At 42.3% G+C, this 21356-nt stretch overlaps 2 protein-coding genes across 4 annotated transcripts in view; both read left to right on the top strand.

Annotated features, from left to right (window-relative positions):
• LOC126365812 (arginine--tRNA ligase, cytoplasmic) overlaps positions 1–7647 on the top strand; it is a 141410-nt gene extending 133763 nt beyond the window's left edge. For all 3 annotated transcript variants that reach the window (XM_050008403.1, XM_050008402.1, XM_050008404.1), the window contains one exon: positions 7501–7647. In XM_050008403.1, coding sequence (XP_049864360.1) covers positions 7501–7610 — 110 coding nt within the window. In that variant the 3' untranslated portion in view covers positions 7611–7647. The remainder of the gene's footprint in view (positions 1–7500) is intronic.
• Positions 7648–11118: 3471 nt separating this feature from the next.
• The window catches only part of LOC126267767 (E3 ubiquitin-protein ligase Zswim2-like), a 101392-nt gene continuing 91154 nt past the window's right edge, over positions 11119–21356 (top strand). Inside the window, exons 1-3 of the mRNA XM_049973071.1 lie at positions 11119–11185; positions 11278–11336; positions 14864–14990. Coding sequence (XP_049829028.1) covers positions 11119–11185; positions 11278–11336; positions 14864–14990 — 253 coding nt within the window. The remainder of the gene's footprint in view (positions 11186–11277; positions 11337–14863; positions 14991–21356) is intronic.

The following is a 21356-nucleotide window of genomic DNA, read 5'->3' as shown; positions in this document are numbered from 1 at the left end:
TTTCAATGACTGCCGCAGTTTGAGACGTGTTTCCTCAAATGAGGTTTCCCCGCCGGAGCAGCGGAACCTTCCCCAGACTTCTCGGAAGCATTACACTTGGTCACAATATCTACACAGTTGATCTCCCAAGTACCCAAAGAACCAAACTATTTCAGTGGGTGAATGCCCAGTGTGAAGACTTTCAATAATCATGGTTCTTCAGCAGCATTCTTCAGACACAGTTGTTGGAAAGGAACAAACATTTAAATGACAGGATTGGTCTCTGAGATGGACGTGGGTTATTAGTACTAAAGCACAAATATACATGAAATACTTGTATCGTGCCACAGGTGTATGAGAATCTATTCATGGTGTCAATTCCCTCCAGCACTTCTTCTGACATTAGTCGAATTCATGCCACATCGTGTTGCGGCACTTCTGTGTGCTCACAGGGGCTTAATGATGGTAGCATATCAGGTAGCTTGTGTGGGTTGTGGAATTGGTATCACTGGAGGAGGAACGGTAAAGCTTGTGAGTAGTGTATTAATTTCCCTGCATGATGATAAATAGTTGAAGCCCTAGCAAAGGATATGGTTCATTTATCTCAGTCCAGGATTATATTGAGTGCTGAAGAGGACATTACTTTGTAGCTGATCCTTTGGTGTTGTCAAAAGATTAGAGAGAGAGTATGAGGATATGGTGCAGGAAATTTTTATGCAGACTAGGTTTGGAGGATAGTCGTGTCTGTGATGGCCTTAGTAAGGCTTTCAGCATACTGGGCAAGGGATTTCATTTCATTGCAGTTGCACAATCCTTGGGTGGTCAGGCTATATGAAAGTAATTTTTGGCATGGAAGGGATGACAGCTTTCACAATGCAAGTACAGTTAATGGTGTGGTATGGACAGCAGTATGGGGGGAGACATCAGAGAGGTTGAGTTCAACATCCAGGAAAGTGGCAGATTGGACTGAGCAGGAGAATGTGAAACGGATCAGAAAAAAATTATTGAGGCTGTGGATGAAAGAGAGCTCAGAGTCCAATCTATGCAAAATCTTATGTCTTCCATACACCACACCAACTTGTAACCCCTTGCCATATGGGTCATACCCATGACCCGTGTGGTAGACCCAGAGACAGGACCTGTCTGATGTACCCATCCAACACACACTAGTCTATCTCATCATGGAATTATCCTTTCTTATAACAAGCAGGGGCACCTATGGAAGCAGTCATGTTTTATACAGACTCTGCTGCAGTTTTTGCACAGCATTTTATGTGGTTGTGACCACCAACGAACTGTCTACCCAAATAAATTGTCACCGCCAAACTTTGAGCAATAGCAGGATCAGCAATCTAGTGACAGAACACACTGCTTTACAACAGGTGCTGTCTGGATTCCACTCCCCAACACCAGCTTCTGTAAATTACGTAGATGGGAATTGTCCTTGCAACAAATCCTATGGTCTTGTAGTCTTCCTAGCTTCAATCTTTGCTAGCCCCTTCCTCCACACCCGTCCTATAACCCTAACTTCACTCATCTTGCACCTCACACACTCTGTTCCCCATAGTGCCAGTCCTTTTTCTGTCTCTCCTACTCATACCACTCTTCTGTGTAATCTTCATTATGTATCACACGAGCTTGCTTATGCTGGTGCCCTTGCCACATTTTGTCCCGTGCAGTTGCTGCCTTTCAGTACTCCTGCACTCCACTCCTGTGCATGTGCTATTTTTACCTCCCAGCTGGCTGCTATCCCTCTCCGACCCTCCCTCTCTCCTCCTCCTTTCTCTCCTTGCCCACTCCAGCCAACATAATCCTTTCCCCAGTTGAGCTACAGGCTACAATGCCAGCAGCGTGTATGTGTGTGTGTGTGTGTGTGTGTGTGTGTGTGTGTGTGTGTGTGTGGTGGGGGGGATAGTGCATGTGAGTGTCATGTGCACATGCATCCGTGTGTTTGTACATGTGTGTAAATAAAACCACAAAGCGTTAAAAAAAAAATAGGTTGTTGGAGGAGAAAGAAACCAATAAGAAAAGGAATAATGTGAAATGACAAACCAGGGAATGAAGAGAAGTGTGTGAGTGATAGCAGGAGGATTGGGGTGTGTAGGAGAAATTATCATAAACAGATGATAATCGTGCAAGAAAAAGGTGAACTGTCAAACCAGTGAAATAAATTTAAACTCCCAGGTTCTGTTTTGGAATCTAATACATGCAGTGGACATTACCAGTATAGCACATCTGATGGAACTACTGAGATGCTGGTAAATGGCATGTTCGCTCTGTTTCAAAATGATAGGGGTTAAAATACACGGGGCGGGCAAAAATATGGAAACGCCAAACACATTAGCAGCATAACATGGTGTAGGAATATTTTTGGTGTTCAGAACAGCTTCCAATTGTCTTGGAATGGATAAATACAAGTCCTGTATGGTTTTCAAGGGAACCTTAAACCATTCCTCCTGTAAAACAGTGGCCAGTTAAGGTAGTGATAGCGGTCACATACCGGTCTCTCCAAAGTAGACCATCAGGGCTCAGTAATATTGAAGTCTGGTGACTGTGATTGTCAGGGAAGATGCGACAACTCATCCTTGTGCTCTTAGAACCAGTCCTGGACAATGCAAGCTGTGGTAAAAGGGTCCCTGCCATTGTGGAACACAGCATCACTACTGGGGAATAAACGTTGCACCATGGAATGGACCTGATAGACAAAATGGTCACATAATCGTTGGTAGTAATGTGACCTTGCAAAGTAATCATGGGGCCCATGGAATACCACAATTGGCTGCCCGAATCAGCACCAAATGCCTGTTATGTTTCAGTCTTGGGACGTAAATTCACACAGGGGGACCACACGAACTTCCACTGACCGAATTTATTTGTATTGACAGTGTATGTCGCACACGACTAGGACCTGAAGCGGGAAGACGCAGCTATTAACCAGTTTCAAGAAAATTTAATTAGAAACTTTTAGGCATGCTTACTTACAGTACTGCCTAAGGGGGCAGTGAGTCGCAGTTAAGAGAGTCAGCACTTAGTTTCATAAGCATGCAGTCTCTGGATCCTTGCCACTGGTCCTTTTTTTATTTCCATGTAATTATAACAACAGTTGTGTTAAGACTGTGCAAATTATCCAAATTTAATGATACGCATATTATTATTATTGCAGCTACATTTGTGACGAGTATAATGTGTAATCTATGAAGCACTCCACAAATCAGGATGATACTGATCATAGGATAATGGAAAACAGTAATTATTGTGACGTACAGCATGTCCAATGAATGCCAAATTTTTCCATGGGCATGGGTTTTTCAATGTTTATATTGCTAAACAACCTTAATTTTTCTTTGGGCATGGGTTTTTCAATTGCAAAACAACCTTGGTTTACATTCGTGAACATTTCTCAGTCGTCCCACAGTTTTGCACCAATCACACATATCGTAGCATGTCATCGAATACTGATGCAGATTTCTTCAAAAGTTAGAAGTGACAGCGAGATTTGCTCCAGAGACCTTGTGCATAAAAAACTTAGTGTTTATATGCTCGGCTAGGGACTCCATGGTTACTAAGTGATCCTACGAAGTCTGTAAGCAGGCCTAAAATTTTACATCTCAATAGCATAGAAAATGGTAGGGAATTGTGTCCTGTTTACATAGTTGAAATTCTAGTTATGCTCTGACATACCCTGTCAATATGAATCAAATCAGTGAGGAGAAACTCGTATGGTCCCCTTGTCAGCCAAATGACCAAATGACTTTCTTCCATTGATGGGCATTTGCATCACTGATGAGCATTTTAGAATTCCAGCTTGCCCTGACTTCTCCTGCATATGAAGCTCCCTTTGTGTTGTTTTGGAGCTGACAGGGTTCACAAGTGTGACAATTCAGTTCTGCAGTGATTTTGCATCTGTTGCTCTTTTATTTTTCGTCACATTGTCTTCAGTGATCATCTGCCGCGATCACTCATCACATGTTTGTCCGTGTTGTGACTTAGTGGATGATTTTTTTCTGTTTTCCCGTTATGTGGTATATGCACATAATACAGTCTCTCTTGAAAAACCAAACACTTCACATACTGTGGCTACGGAAGCACCCACCAGACAAGCACCAACTATTTCCCCACAATTGGAGTCACTTAACTCCAACATAGTGCCCTCACAACTACGCAGAACACTGTTCTGACCACGACTGACATTGCAGTTTATTGAGGATCTTGCACAGGTGCCATTTGTGGTTGGACACAACAGTGTAGTCTGTGGACTTGGCTATCATCTGCATTTATCTTCAACTACGCATTTCTGATGGTTTTTCCATATTTTTGTCCAACCCCTGTATATGTGAGCAGATCATAAGCTTGGAAGCTGCCAGCAACAGTAAATTACACAGTGAGAGAAAAAAGAAATTCCCAGCTCCAAAAGAGTAATTATTGCCATCGAACATTTCTATCCTGTGAGTGGGACTGACAAAGATAACACATTACAGTAAAAGTTATACTGGTTAAAAGAAAAATTCTCCAGCTTGTGATAACTGTTCTATTGTGTTGCTTGGCAAATCAGTGCCAGACTGCTAACATGAGTTCTTGGAAGCTAGTTTGCATTATTGTAAAACATGCTATCCTTTATGAAATTCATAAAGAAGAAATGTTACACATTGTGGCGTTTGTTTATTGTGTTATGCACTGCTTCGGCTGTCTTGTTTCTTGTTTTGCCAATAGTGACTGTCTTACAGTTGTTTTAACTATTGTCAGCAGGCATGTGAAAGTTGGACTTTGCATTTATTCATGTATTTCCCAAAGTGAGTTTTGCACGTACTTATATTTCTGTTGCTTGATTTCATCGAACACATAAATTTTGTACATTAGATCTTTTAAATGATTCAGCAAACAATCAACAAATAAATTTAATAATAGTGTATGCTTCAATAAATTTGACAGAAAACTAAGCACTATATGTACTGCATTTTATTGCATAATACCCTCCCTTTTTCCTTGAAAAAATTTCTTGAAAACACTAGGGAGGGAATTAAGTGAGTAGTAGAGTGGTGCTTCTAGGAATTCAGAAAGGAAGGGAAACACTGTATTAGGTAGGTAAAAGTTGTATTTACAGTAATTGTGAAAAAAAGTGGTACCTACCAGTATTTATTTTAATTAACAAAAAAGAACTGGATTCATACCATGGTTTCATTATGTCTACAATGAAAAGCAACAATGCATTGTTTCATTGTTGCTTTTCTCTCACTATTTTGTGGCTTCACTTTCATCGCTGTCATCACTATTTTTAGACTCAGATAACATATTATCTTCTTCATTTTCACTGTTTCACTATCAATGACACAAGAAATTCTATGTTTTTAAAAACTCTTCTTAACGATATCGACACTAATTTTCTCCCTTGCACTGATTAACTACCTGTACATCATCGGTATTGCTGGCTTCCTTATATTTCCTCCTGGAGTCATGTGATGAGTTCCCACTGCAGTCCATTCTGAATACAGGTGTCTCGAAAATGTTCTTTGAAAGGATTGTTGATGCTGACATCTAGAGATTGAAGAATGGGTGTTAAATCTCCAGGGATGAAGACAGGATGGGGCTTAATCTGTTTCATTTTCTCCTTTACAGCTTCCACAAGGTGATCCTGGAAGCTGTCTAGGATAGGACAAGAAGGGGCTTCCTGTGTAATAATACCCCTGGTCATCTTTCCTAGACTTTTTCCAATCAATCCACCATCAAATCTTCTATCATTCAGCTCTTTTCCTGAACTCGCAAGTGAATGCCATATGTGGTGGTATCCTTTGGTGTACTGTGGAAGTTTATTGCTGTCTCCTGCAATGCACAGGGTCACTGTGCATTTTAATAATCTCTGCTTCAGTTGTCTTCCCAAGGACACTTTTTGAGCCAGTTGGAGTAACAGTGGTGTTATGCAACGTGTCAGACACTGCTGTCTTGTCAGTGTTACCAACCTAGGAGCGCAAATACTCATATCGCTGTTGCACTTGTGTTACATTACAGTGGAACTTGCTTACCTTATCTATGTAGTGTTGAGGTAAATGCTGGCACAAAGATGTTCTCCTTTGTAGATTGAGATTTGACCAACCAACGCTTGCTTTAAAATTCTTTCTGTTACTGTTCAGCATAGCAGCTATCTCACAAGCATTGTTCTGAATCTGAAGTATTTGCACTAGCAGAATAGAAATGCAGTAAACACAAGTCCAAAACAGTTCATTGGACTCACTAGAACGAAACAATAATGCAATCTGCAGAAGAACAACAGACTCGGTTCCAACTGCGGATCATCACACACACACACACACACACACACACACACACACACAAAACAATGTCAAGATGTTCTTCGACTATACCAAGTCCATCTGCAAGAGATCGGCCACCTGGAAGAGGCATCTGGCCATGGCTGCCGGGATGGCAGCTCTGTATACTTCTAAGCGGTTCATTGAACTGCCCTTTGCTGGCAGTGTGCCACCCTATAAACCCGGTTGGCGAATGTATCTGCCAGAACTATTTGCGGTCACATGCCTGGCATATCAAAGTAGTTCCTGGGCTAGCTGCGACCTCTGGTGAAGCTGTTCTGCAGGCTCCGTGAATGGGTAGCGCTCCCTGGCAGCCGTTCATGGAGGTCTGATGTTGTGTTGTGTTGTGACTCCATTAAATATTTGTGTTGACAGCACAGACAACACAGGCTCTCCTGGTGAATATATGCCCTGTGATGCTGGCCACTCAAGGTGCTTGGACGTGAAGTGGGATGCCGATGCAGTAGGTGCTATGATGTATGAAGTGGGCAGCCACAGCAGAATTGTTTCGTAAGAGACAGCACAACGATCATTCTGAAATTCATTGACATAGCCAATTACACCATTATAAATTTCGGGATATTTCCCTGTTTTCAGGCCCATGGATAGGTTTGGAGCTTCCCTTTGTAGCCATGAGTTTATATTTTTTTCTCTGCCAGTACCATATTGAATTAGGATGTATGGAGAAATATCTTCCAGCAGCTTTCACTCTATTTCGATTGGTGTAAAATAATGAATTTAACTTATATTTTGCCGTGTGTTTTGACATTATAACAACTTGTAACAAACTGACAGAAATAAGTCTGAACTTCAGTTTTCAAATTTACGGTGTGTTATTACAATGGAAATATTTGTATCCCACTGCTGTGTCCATTGCTGCCCATTGTCAAGTCATTTGAAGGCTGCTCCAGTAAAGATGAACCAATAGAGGGAGTTGTGCTTGATATTATTAAAATAACTTTTTAATTATGAAATGTCGTAGGGGGGAGGGGAGTATGTGAGAGGGGAGCTTAAGCTTAAGCAATAAAATGTAGTGTTATAACAGATAGTTAAATATATTGCGGGGTTTACCTTTGATGTTATCCTCTTCTCTCCTTTCCTTCCCCCCCCCCCCCCCCCCCTCCCCCCCGATGTGATATGTGTATACTATACAATTTTAAAATAAATTACAAGTAAAAAGCAAACTTTATTGCATACTAACATAAAGTGTTTGTTCCAGGTGAGATTAAAGCAATAAATATGGGAAGACTGCTGCTGTGTGAAGCTGTTGCTCTCGTTATGGAGAAGTGTTTCTATCTGCTTGGAATCAAAACTGTTTCACGAATGTAGTGCTTAAAACAAGAAAAATAAATAATTTATTTGTGTTGTTTTGTCTTGTGGCTACCATCTCCAGTGTTAGTAACCATAAATGAATTGTGCACAAGACATTGAGTAAAAAAAAAGTGGCATAACTGTGCTTGTAACCAGAAACGTATCTGAAAAATTAAGCTAGTTTCTGTAACTAGTACAGTTAACAGCTGTGGAGATATTGCCGTATAACTGGCCATTCCAAATTGTTTGTATCTTTCCGTTATTATGAGTGCCTTCGGATGTTCCCTCTGGCCCTGGGGTTAAGTGGTTGATAGTCTGTTGTGATTAGAGGTACAGAATTGTTAATAACTGAAGTTTTGTTCTGCTCTCCAACCCTTAAAAACAATACTTTGTGAGGATGCATGGGAAATTTGATAGTTCCTCTACCACCATGAACCCCAAAAACTTAAGGTTAATAGATTAAGAAACTGTGTAATTACATTCTGCTGCTGGGTTTCTCTCAGGTGAACCTATAAGAATGTTTCTACTGTGGCAAAACTATAATTGCTCATCACTTCGACAATGGTATGTACCATAACTGAAAAACTATTTAATTTTCCCTGCAAGGCCAGGTCTAATTTTAAACGGGTTTTGTCATCCTTACCAATTGCTGGATTTTGAGCCATGTGAAGCTGAAATAACGTATTGACATTTGTGTGCTTTTCTGTTGCTTTATAAAAAATCATATTGTTGTAAGAACTGAGAAATAGGGCACAATGTTGTGGCCATATGATGTATTGTACTGGGTGGCATTGTCCAGAAGGTGTGATTTTTCAGCAAGCAGACTTCTTGCTGTCTTTAGGCTTTCCTAATGACTGACAATTTTTCTGCTGCGTACCAGCAGACAAAGAGAACTGCATGGTCCTGTTGCTACATCAAATATATAAGCAAAAAACATACAACCCATTAGATGATAATGGCTTCAGGAAAAATGAAAATTATTATACCAACTGAGTAAAGCGGAAGATCATAGAGCTTCTCTATAATACATTTCCAGATAAGAAGACGCTGAAGAGACTTTGTCCACAACCAGTTATGCCATGTAGGCTTTATGGACTACCTAACATCCACTCGACCCAATTTACCTTTTGTGCACAAATGCCGGTACCACATATGAAATTCATCCCATATCATCCAGGAGCTCCAGAACTTTTGACTGGACCAAGAGGACCTCTTGATGGTTTTCAGTGTTGTATCTCTCTCTACAAGTGTACGTCCGAGAGACTCCCTAAGCCTCATAGGAGAAAAGTTTGGGCCGGCACTAATGAAACTGTCTGAATTCGTAGTTACATTGATCTACTTCTATTTAATGAAAAATACTAAGAACAAATAGACATACTAATAATAGGGTGCACGGTATCACCAGTAGTTCGCCAATGTGTTTATTGGGACATCTGAAGAAGCAGCCCTGGACTTGGCAGCCTGCAAGTCTTCATACTTTTTCGATATGTACATGGATGACATCACACACAATATTTCTGCAACAGCTGAATTCGCTGCACCAGAACATCAAATTCACGATGGAGATAGAAAATAATGAACTTCAATTCTTTGATGTGTTCATGAAGTCAATTGGAGACCAGTGGGGATGGCCCACTAGGACACAGTGCCTACTGTAAACTGACATACAGCTATTCTAGTTGCATACCTTCAGCTGTCATGCCTCTTCACAATGGAAAAGTGTCCTAAGCACACTAGTGCTCAGAACACATGAAATCTTGGAACATGACAGTCCAGCAAACAAACTGCAGCACCTAAAGATCGTGTTTCATATGAACAGTTATGAAAACCATCATATACAACATGTCGTAAGACCAAAGAAGCCAAGACCACAGCCTGCTGCAGATGAAGAGAAATCTGTTATGACAGCATTTATCCTACATCAGGAATACACCATATCATAATAGCATGGAAACATAACATGAAGTGCATGTTTTGCTTACCAGCCTTGTTGGGATCAGTCAAGGATGACCTGGGTCTCTGGAAATCGGGAGTTTACCATATACCTTGCCAGACTATCCGGATGGTACAGGAGAGGTGCAATGAGCATATAAGCAACATGGGCAGCAAACAACCGACAAAGTCTGCTGTAGCAGAACAATGCACCTCACATAGACATGCCATGGATTATGATGGCACTGATGAACTAATAATATAATGACTGCAGCTTTCAGTCAAGCAATGACTGGGACCCAGGCGTGATCATGGCCAGAGCTCAACAGCAATCTGTATGGAAATCCATTCCCATATGTGCAAATAAGTGTTCCAAATGCTGAAATGTATAAGACTGGCACCATGCTTCAACACATACACACCAGGAAAGATGTTGATAGTAGTAGCTGATAAATCCCATTAAGGCTTAGGTGCAGCTTTTCCGCCCAGAAGTTCAGATGTCTTGGAGCAACCTGTCTCAGTTTGATACCTCTTTGAATTATTGGCAAATAGAAAAGAAAGCATTAGCTATGCTTTACACTATAAGAATAGTTCATATCTGGAATATTTCTCATGTAGTCAGACAGATGACATCCAGAAGGTATGATATTTCTGCGAGCCAATATCTTGCTGTCTTGTGGCATTCCTGATGACTGTTTTCTGCTTGGTGTCGCCTTTGTATGGGAAATCCATTGGATCGTTAGACTCAGTAAAGCAAACTTTGTGATTTATTCAGATCTTTCGCAATATGAAATCCTGGCCTTTACAAGTGTGGCTAGTACCTCACCATACTACTTATCACACTGTAATTTGGTATGACTTTATGTAAGACCCATGCATACATTCTGTAAAAATTTCATCCAAATTGTAGAGGGTTAAATTTAGGGCACTTGACATGGAATGATCCTTCTGGGTATTGGTACAAATGATTAGCGTAAAACGCACAACAAAAAGTAAGAAATTGGGGACCTTACCAGATTTAAAGTAAATAAATATTTAATCTTATTAGTCTCTTCTGAAAATTATGTTGTATATAAATGAAAATTTCATTGTATGAGCATAAGGATACTATGATGACTACAAGGATAAAAGGGGCAGAGGAAAATTTTTCTACTCATACCATTTAAAACCAGTTCTGCTGTATTGTTAGCATTAACAAGCTGATGGGTGAAAACCCCAGAAAGCAGCAATGCAATCTGGCAAGAGGAAACAGCTGGAAACTAATTTCTTACAAAAGAGGTTTATGTTCCACTCTATCATTGCAGTTGAAAAGCTGGAAACAAAAGGACTTGTAGTGCTCTACTGTAGATGGGGTGTGGAATGTAAAAGAATGCAACCTGTATCTGAATAAGTGCACACTGCATCATATCAAAGTTGGTACGATAGATCTACGTCCTCACTGCTTGAAGGCATTGCCCAAACTGTCTTTCAGAGATCATTCATGTATGTGTTCTAATTCGACTAGCAGCGTTACTGTTTATTGTCACGGAGGACCCACAACACACCCTCGCCCCCCTCTTTTCTGTTAGTGATAGTGCAGGCACTGTGAGAGGAGATGCGAGGAGTGCAGAAGGTGACAAGACAACATGAAGGTGGTGAAGTCATCATGGTGCCCCGTGGATGTGAGTTGTCATCTCTGGTGGAGCCAGTGAGAGGATGCGGTGCTTATTGCATTGTGTACAGGTGATAATCATAAAGGCATTGTGTGATGCAGCAGTTGTTGTGTTTGGGGCGAGGACAGAAAGCTCACGGGGGCAGAGGGTGTCGGTGAAGGTGTGTTATCCAAAGAAGGCAGGTGGAGAGCCGTGATGGTGAGAAAACTATTGGCAGAGAAGCAGGAGGTGAGAGCTGCGGTATCGATGTTGAGCAGTATCTTAAAGGTTCTCCTGAAATGACAGAGCCATCTGTGGTATGAATGCTGACCAGTAAGGATGAAGTTGTCGAGCAACTTGATGATAAGGAATTCGAGAAGAAATTTATGACATCAATGTGCAGCTCAAAAGCCCAGGGGCACGTCTCAGGTGGCGTGTCATCAGATGGAGTAGTTGGAGGCTGTTGGAAGCGGTCATTGCCTGGTAAAGCATCCTGCAGAGCCCACTCTGGCTTAAGGTGATTGACGGACACTGATATTGGTTTCCCAAGTTATAGTATGTCAAAGGCATAGCTGTCCCATTGAAGTACCTGTGGGGACCCGAGTATGGGTGTTGGAAAACTGGTCAAATTGTGTCATCGCATAACATAACAAACTTGCAATTTTTTAGAGCCTTGTGGAGAAATATCTTAGGTGCAGAGTGAGGACGAGGGGAAGGTATGTGAAGATGGGTAATGTGGCATTCAACTCTTGAGACCAGGTTGGGAGACGTAACCAACAGTTGTTGGAACACAGTCAGTGAGCAAGTTGAGCACTTCACCATACAAAACATCAGTGAGCAAAGCTCCAGGGTCATGTTCGTGGACCATACACAGTTCCAGGAGTAACTATGGTAGAGGCTCTATCGAGAGTCCACCATGGCACATGAGAGCTACATTCGAGGTGCAATGCCACCACTCAATGAACCTGTTGCTCTGGGTGATACATTGTCATTCTAAATCGACAGGTGCCAACCACGTTGTACAGCTCTAGGAAAAGAGTTGATTGAGTCTGCTGACCAAGATCAGTCATGGACGTAAGACTTCCAAAGCACGAAGTCCATGTGGGACAGTGGATTCGGCTATAATATCCTTAAGCAGTACAGCTTCTACCCATCGAGTGATGCAGTTGATCACTGAAAGGCTGTACCGATCGTTGTCAGAGATTGGAAGTGGGCCTGTGCACATGCTGGAAATGTCCTTATGATATTTCAAAGCAACCTAGGTGCAGTTCAGCTTGACATGATACCTTGCACCTTTAGCTTGGAAAGTATGTACAAGTCTAGAGCTTACACTCCCCCCACATTAGGCCATATAGAATGGTCCATCACCAGGTTTGTAATTGAACATACACTGGGGTGTTCCAAGTTATGTAACAGGTTGAAGATGACTTGTCAAAATGGTTGAGAAATAAAGGGGGTATGTCTGTTTTTGTGAGGCGTCTCAGAGGATCAGACAGATGACGCCAGAATAGGCTGAAGTTTGTCCAGATCTTCGTAGAGGCATCATGAAGACAGGCCTGTAACTGCTGGTCTTATAGTCAAAGTGGGATGACATGGTCTTGATGCACAAGAGGTAATATGCCAAGACATTTTCTACACCTTTCATATTGCGGACATTGGTGATAAACTGTGCGATGTAATCCAAGTGCCAAAACTGTTGGGGGAAAGTGTCCTTGGAAGAGTTTTGGATGAGGCTGTAAGCAGTCAGTGGTCCATGTGAATAATCACCTTGGTGTCTTGCTAGAAGTAACTTACTGCTTCATAACTGCTAGTAGCTCTCGATGATACACTGACCACTTGCATTGCAAAGGCGGGAGCTTCAACAAGAAAAAAATGGAGTGGCTGTTGAACACCCCCCACTTCTTGTTGTAGGACAATAGCATCCACTGTTTTGTGAACTGGATGCCAGTGAGGGGGGCAGCAAAACAGTGTCTCGAGCAAGACTGTTCGTCAGTGTGTCTCCTGTATTGTTTTTGCCGCTGAGCACTTGAATGTTGTCTGAAAACAAGCTGCCTGCAGAAGGTGCTGGAAGTAAAAATTAACCATGCCTAAAAACGGGCATACTCATGATAGTTCTACTGCCCAGGCACTTGTTGCATGCCCTCTATGTGATGAGGGGTAGGGCAAATTAAGGAAGTGTTTACTATGTGGCCAAGGGAACAGACTTCTTTTTGTCAGAGCAGGCATTATTCTTTTTTGGTAGGTTTAGCTGCCAGAGTTGCTTTGCCGTCTTAACAAGACACCGCCAGGGCAAAGACACAAAGATTTGAGCTGGTGCCAGTGCCATAGTGATTCACCACTTGCGCGAGTTCCACCAACGCCGCGGGCGGCGCTGAGGATGAAGATATCGACCTCGCCTCGGCCAGTTGCCGGCCGAGTACAGTGCGCCAATGACCGGACGACAAAGGACAGAGGCATACTTGGAAGATAGACGAGCAGCTCTCACCCACTTGGTTATAGATCATCGTTCAGGGCTGACATTAGACAGGGAACGTCGTTTACCGAACCATTAGAAGTAAACAGACAGCCGTCGTAAACAAAGGGCCTTTATTGTGTTATACAACATGCAGTGGTACAGACTTCTTATTCAGCAAGTCACAAAGATAAGTAAACCTTTGTAACTCTTTTTTGCGACTTAGTTACTAATTTATTGAAGTGTTGTAGAACCTCCCGTCTCTTATCCTGTTACCTGACACTGGGACATAGCTGTGCAATAGTGGCAGGGAGAAATTGTCTTAGTAGTGTACCGCACCTGAAGCCGTTTCACTAACTCGCAAACTCAGCCTACCACAACAATACTGGGAACTAGGCTTCCACAGCAGTAGTGAGGAGGCTTTTACAAAACTGGCGATGAGGGTTTACAAAAAGTGTGTCAATAACTTGTTTGATATGCATGTTATGGGAATTTTCATCCAGTGAGAAAATAATATCATCGAGATAAGCAGAACAGAACATTAACTTGAATATTACGCTGTCAATAAAGCGTTGACAGATTCAGCAGTCTGTGTGGCATAAACACAAACTCATAAAGCCAGAAGGCCGTTTTGTGGATATTGTTTTGACGCAAAGGGATTTGCTGTATGCTTCTTTGCAGTCAATGACACTAAACACAAAGGCACTCGCCAGATAATCAGTAAAGTCCTGGGTGTTTGGGACTGGGTTGTTGTCCATTATAGTAAGAACATTGAGAACTCTGTAATCATCACGCAACCTGACAGACCTGTCTTTCTTTGGAACTAATTTGATGGTTGACTCCCAGGAACTATCAGAGGGCTGCATGATCCGAGCCTGTAGAAGTTCAGTGACCGCTGTCTTAGCAACCCTGAGTGTATCCGGCTATAGTCTATGCTGTCTGCAACATACTGGAGGGCTTTTTTTAGTGTTGTTCTTATGAACCATTCGATTTTTAATGGCACAATACAGAAACAGCTATTGTGGGGAAGAGCACAAAGGCGTATCGGAAGGGTGAGTGAAAAGTGTGATACTGACCTTCATCTGGACAGATGGTGAAGATGCTGCAGATATAGCTGCAGATGACGAAAGAGCTTCACGGTTAGGTCAGTCCAGAGAGACAGCAGGTACGTCGAAATCTGGCAGGGTGCCTTGCCATGTGGATTTTCTCCTCAACTTTGTGAATTACGCGCTTGTGATGTCACTTCTGTGTTGCAGATGGATGTTCGTCATGTCCGAGTCGAAATTAGAGCTGCTGTAGTTTCCAAATGTGATCGATGGCGTGAAGGGGGCCTGGAGGTACTTGTGGCCATTGAGTGTTCAGATAAGCAGCAGAAGCTGTCGTGTAATGTGGATAGCTCTGTTGTGCCAGGACACTGAGTGGGTGTGGTTGACGACACATCACAAGTGGCCACAAACAGTGTGAGTTAAAACACCTCTACACAGGTTGGGAACCAGGTCAAAGTTCTAAAGTAGGTCGTCATTGGTTCACTGTCATCTGCAAACATGAATGTCTAGATGAAACTGTCATCAGGTTCCATAGACTCATATTATCGAGCCATTTTCTGCTTGAAATCGCACAATTGAGCAGGCAGGCATCAGACAGGGAGAAGAGGTTGGAAAAAAAAACCGACTTGCAAGGTGGAGTCGTAAAGGAAGCATTGGTCGCTGATGCGGTCAAGAATGAAGAGCCCGTTGTCATAAGGAGAGCGAAGTGGGAGAGAGACTGCATCATCGTTCCATGAGCCTTGGCAGCTCAGACATTTTGCAGTTTGTTGCACCTCCTGCAAACCACGCATTTAGTTTTGGAAAGTTTCATGGTGTTCCGCGCAGGTGTGGTTGGCAAGTGAGTCGGGGTTTGTTGTGACAGCATGTAGTCATCATTCTGGCCAGTGGCGGTGTCATCGGGATCGCCAGGGATATGGGCGACATCAGCTCGGCTTGAGGCAAGTGGGAGGTTGGTTGCACTCCAAATGTGGTTGGAAGTTACAGCCGAAGCCATTGCTGTCTGTGTTATTAATATACTGTTGATGTTGATTGTGGCATGCATTTAGTATCTCTTATTCGTCGGCAACCTTAGCTAGTTGAACTACAGTGGAAGCTTGACTCGCGTGCTGCCCATAATCTATTGGTTTGGCATGAGGTGCAAATCTAACAGAGTGCGTAACTGATGCCATAATTATGACAGAGTCATGTCCCTTAATTATTCATTGTATAATCCGTGCATCATAAAAATAAACCTGATGTAAACATCGCACTACGTATTCTTCCGCATTTGCTGGAACTTCATCGGATTTCCGTTTCACTTGGAACTGCAGCCAAGCTGTCTCGAGTATTGTCAAGTACAATAATAAGGGTACGTTTTATGCTGTGAATTACGCACATTCCACATAATACGGGACAGCAGCTTTACCGGCGCATTTAACTTGGACAGCACTGGCCGGTCAGCTGCAGTGACGTGTCCAGCTACAATTCACATGTAAAAAGAGACGAGCAATACAGCTTCGAATGTCATTTAATTTTTAAACGGAATGAAATAATACACTGCAAATCTACCACAATACGCTCCTTAGACGACTAGACGAAAACCTCAATACGTTATCCTTTTTAGCCAACGTACTATTGTAATTAAAAACAAGAATGATGAAAGTTCCTGACTTAACCACATTGTAATTTTTCTTCATAAGCTGTGTGTAACGTAAGAAAGTATGAAGGATTTCACCGTATAGTTAAACTTGGAAGTCACTGAAGGTATTAATTAGTCAATCGTCTGGTAATCTCTGACCTCTTTCCTTTTCCGAATCCGAGAAATACATTTCAGTTCTGGAAGTGTCACCTGCTACGCTGACACTGAGCCTATCAACGACAGAATCCGCGAAGCCGACCAGGCGCAGCATTTTCTCTTCTTTTATGACGAGCCGTTGTATATCCCGCCGGCGTTCGGCAGTGACGTGTGAAAAGGCTGCGTGCGTTAGTTCCAGTACATCTGGAAGTCTTGTTACTTCTCGGGCCAAATCCCGCAGTCTGGCTCCAGATCAGTTCCGTTGGGTTCATATTGTAATGGTACAGTAGCAAATGTAAAAATGCAGCATTTGTATGATGTGCTCGATGCTGTGAAAATGATTGCTTTTGAGAACTTTAAGCATTGCAGTGCGTCAGCAATCGTGAATAATTTAATGATTATAAAGAATCCGCCTCGATTGCAAATAGAAACCGGATGTTGAGCTAGGTTTCGGCGCGGATAACCACGTCTTCTTCGGAACACTGTAGTTTAAGTGTGTTCCGAAGAAGACGTGGTTATCCGCTCCGAAACCTAGCTCAACATCCAGTTTCTATTTGCAGTCGAGGTGGATTATTTATAATCATGATTGTTTTTCATTTTTCAACGATTCTTATTTGCCTCTGTGGTATAAACCGATGGACATATGGTAGTCCAAATAAAGAGGATATGGTTTTCCATTTTTTCCTTCAAAATTAAATTGTTATGTTTTCTTGAACTGTCTTTCATAAAACATCGATAATTTAGAATTTGTATTTGAAATGGAGGCAGGAATTTCGTGTCCAATATGTTACTAGAAACAAGAAGACGTGCATTATTCAGAAAAATGATTATGAGTTTTATAATTACGAGATGTAGGTATTTCAAATTGAATGAGGAAAAAAAATAATATTTGAACCAACGTACGAGTAACCGTGTACAGTAATGGAAACAAGTATTCATACACTAGAGCGTGGAGAAGTAAACAGCCTTTATTGACAATACGAAACCAAAAACACTAATTGGATGTGCACTATACACATTGGCCAGTCGCCATTGCAGCTATGCTGGTATATAAAACGAGGATGAACAAGCCTTCACAAAACAAAGTACAAAAACGTCTGTCAAGTTCTCTACTGCGCTGGGAATTAAAGTATTCATACACCAACAGAAAATGACACTTCTAACAAAGCCAGAACATGTTTAATAATTCGTATGCATACCCTTCCGATGTACTACTTCTCGCAACCTCCGTGGCATGGGATGGACAAATTTTCTTGTAGTTTCCGACGTGATACCTTCCCAGTCTCGAAGGAAAGCCTCATACAAAGAGGCCTTACTACGGATGTCGTGTTTTCGCACTCGTGTTTGCAGCTCACTCCACAAGTGTTCGATGGGATTCAGGTCCGGACTCTGAGCTGGTGTTTTAAAAGTGTGTGGAGTGTTGTAGAGCAACCACAGCCGGACAATTTGCGCTGTATGTTTGGGATCATTGTCCTGTTGGAAGTAATAATTTCTAGGAAGGTCCAAGGCGTCAACACTCTGTTGTAAGTTCTGTTTGAGAATGTTCATACACACAAATCTGTCCATGGTACCCTGACACAAATACTAATTTTCCGACACCGGAGGCTGACCTAACCCCGTACCATCACCCCACCACCTCCGTGCTTCACCGTGGGTTGAATGTTGTTTGTGTCGAGGTCTGGGTTCGGTCTTCTCCAGACCAAGATCCTACCATCATTGTGCACGATATTAAATTTGCTTTCATCACTAAACAATGCAGTATCCCAGAAGTCTGCTGTCTTGGATACATGCTGTTTCGAGAATTCCATCTGCCATTTCCTGTTCTTTTTGCTGATGTAGGGCTTTCGTCTCGGGACCCTGGCTCTGTAGCCCGAACGATTGAGAATGGTACGAACTACTCTTGGAGTGATGTACTTTTGGAAGTGGTCATAAACATATGCGGATAGTGCCGACGCTGTCGTTTTCGGGTTTTTCTTCATGATTCTTAGTAGCATTCTGATCCTCCTTGTTGTAAGATTCTGTGGACGGCCGTGTCGTTCACTGTTTATTACTACATGCCTGTCCCTATGTCGCTTAATGATAGATTTCACTGTCGCTCGGCTTCGTCCCATGATGTTCGCAATTTCGGTATACGACTTGTGCTTCGTTCCTCAATGGTCGTTTCCTTCCCCTTGCTGCCCATTCTGCCGTTCCACGGTACCCACGTACGACGTGCTGTTGCTTCATGGCCGCCAACGACTATGCAAGTATGGCATGCACACCGGGGCTGCGTCAGCCGTTTGCTAGTACGCTGTATGAGTACATTTTGCCCTGTCGTCGACCGTGCGGAGTGTAACATATTTTATTTTCCCAGAATAGGTTCATAGCATACGGGAAGCATCATTACCAATAAAATGGTTATCTGACGCCATATCATCGTACTTATTCGTATCGGCGCTGTGGGTGATTTACTATCCCAACACACCATTTTGTCACCACCTACTGTATGAATACTTATTTCCATGACTGTAGGTTCCATAACGCTACCGACTGCGCCACAAAAATGGTTCAAATGGCTCTCAGCACTATGGGACTTAACATCTGACGTCATCAGTCCCCTAGAACTTAGAACTACTTAAACCTAACTAGCCTAAGGACGTCACACACATCCATGCCCAAGGCAGGATTTGAACCTGCGACCGTAGCGGTCGCGCGGTTCCAGACTGAAGCGCCCAGAACCGCTCGGCCACTTTGGCCGGCACTGCGCCACATGTTTAATGAAAAACATTAAGAACAACCTATTTCTCGGCATTTTTTATCTGTGTTCCACGCGCGTATTTCATTGCGGGACAGAAAACAGCCTCAGCCATTTTCATACTGCGCATTAACAGCGCGACAATCAGAGCACAACGCTGCAGAGATTGTGACTGTGCACGATTTTTGAAATAAAAACTACGCAGCCAAAGCATGATTAAGAAAAACGTTGATTCCTGTAATACATTTGAATATCTTAACGTTTCATTTAACACAACTTAGTAATAAGATATCTAATATATAAGTAGGACCTACTTCCAAGGGCGTAACACCACCAGTGTACGTATATGCTATGGCTTCTGACCAATCATCGCGTTTGCGTTTGTTTACATCAGGTTTATTCTTATGATGAATTGATTATAGATATGAGGTGTAACTTCTTCCAGGGAGTGGTAGATGCAGTGGAGGAATACTGTTTCAGCAGCCTTGTATTTATTGTGTAAGGATAGGGTGATGATGGTATTGCTGATCGTGTCTGCATGTTCACTCATGTGACTTAACAGTGTGATGAACTTTGTTCTGACCGAGCGAGGTGGCGCAGTGGTTAGCACACTGGACTCGCATTCGGGAGGACGACGGTTCAATCCCGCGCCCGGCCATCCTGATTTAGGTTTTCCGTGATTTTCCTAAATCGCTCCAGGCAAATGCCGGGATGGTTCCTCTGAAAGGGCACGGCCGACTTCCTTCCCCGTCCTTCCCTAATCTGATGAGACCGATGACCTCGCTGTTTGGTCTCTTCCCCCAAACAACCAAACCAATTTTGTTCTGTCACTGATGATCCAACTCAAAGAAAAACTGATTTCCATTATGATAAACCACTGGCTTGATTGATCCAGCCGAAAAGGTGGCATATGAAGAAGAGATACAGTCCAGCAGGTTGCCACAGTGACATAAATAGAGGAAGGACAACTGTACAGTTTCGCTCCCTGGGTGGCATGACTTAATGCACAGTACGTGGGTAAAACAGCTGTCTGCATGAAGCTCAGAGCGAATGAATTTATGTGACACGGATGACACCTTGGCCAAAGTGAGCAAATGTAAATGTGACTGGTCAGATGGTTGTGGCTCGTAAGTAGCCTGCTTTGCGAGTGAAGTTTCGTGAGACACCAGTGCAGCATTCTATTATACATGGAGTGTGAAATGTACAATAACACAACTTGTATCTGAATAAGTGCCCACCATATTGTATCAAAGTCAGAACACTGATTGAAGCTATAAGCTGAAATGTCTGTCAGAGATCACTTGCACTTGCCAGCTACAGTGTTTATTATCATAGAGTTCCCACAGATGTTATTCATATCATTAAAATTAATGTTGATTTCAGCCTGAAAGAAAAAAAGTGGGCAACACTAAATGACACAAGTATGGTGTTTTTTGTTCCAGACCCTGTTCGATGTGATAAACTCTTACATGAAAGTTGGAGATAATGAATATTCCAGCAGAAAAGGAATGGACTCCTCTGAAAACGTGAAGCCATAGTTATAATGTGTACAGTATCTCATGAAAAACATGATGCCTTGTTATTCTTTACAGAGGAAGTGACTCTAGATCTACTTGAATTGCCTATATGTAAACACTGGTTTGTTGAAATAGAAACAGAGTATTACAGCTGTACTTGTGTGTGTGTGTGTGTGTGTGTGTGTGTGTGTGTGTGTGTGTGTGTGTGTGTGTGTGTGTGTGTGTGTGTGTTTGTGTGTTTGTTTTAGGAGATGGCTCAGTGCGACGAAAGTGGATTTACAGAACTTGTTTGGCTATTCATCTAGAACAGGTTACTTTTCAGCTACCAAATAGAAACATGACAAGATAACAATTCTGAAAACTTAATTAAACAATTGGAAAGCTTACCTTTGGAGTAAACAACATATTTTATCTGACATTTAAATAATCTTTCAAATAATGAGATCATAAAGATGTTTTTAGGTGCGTTCGAAGCTGTGTTATGTAATACTCAATGGCAAGGCAACAAATGTGTGAAGCTATGGCACCAAGTGATGGATTCAGTTGCATATTCGAGCACCTTAGTCAAATTTGATGAAATATTTCTACTGAAACTTACGAAAAAACATATTGGTAAATCAAAAGGGATACAGGAAACAATTAAGCAAAAGTTGTGGTACACTCCTAGACGCCAATATA

Source organism: Schistocerca gregaria, chromosome 4 (genome assembly GCF_023897955.1).
Source record: "Schistocerca gregaria isolate iqSchGreg1 chromosome 4, iqSchGreg1.2, whole genome shotgun sequence".
Lineage (NCBI taxonomy): Eukaryota > Metazoa > Arthropoda > Insecta > Orthoptera > Acrididae > Schistocerca > Schistocerca gregaria.
This window is presented reverse-complemented; position numbering and strand designations above follow the sequence as displayed.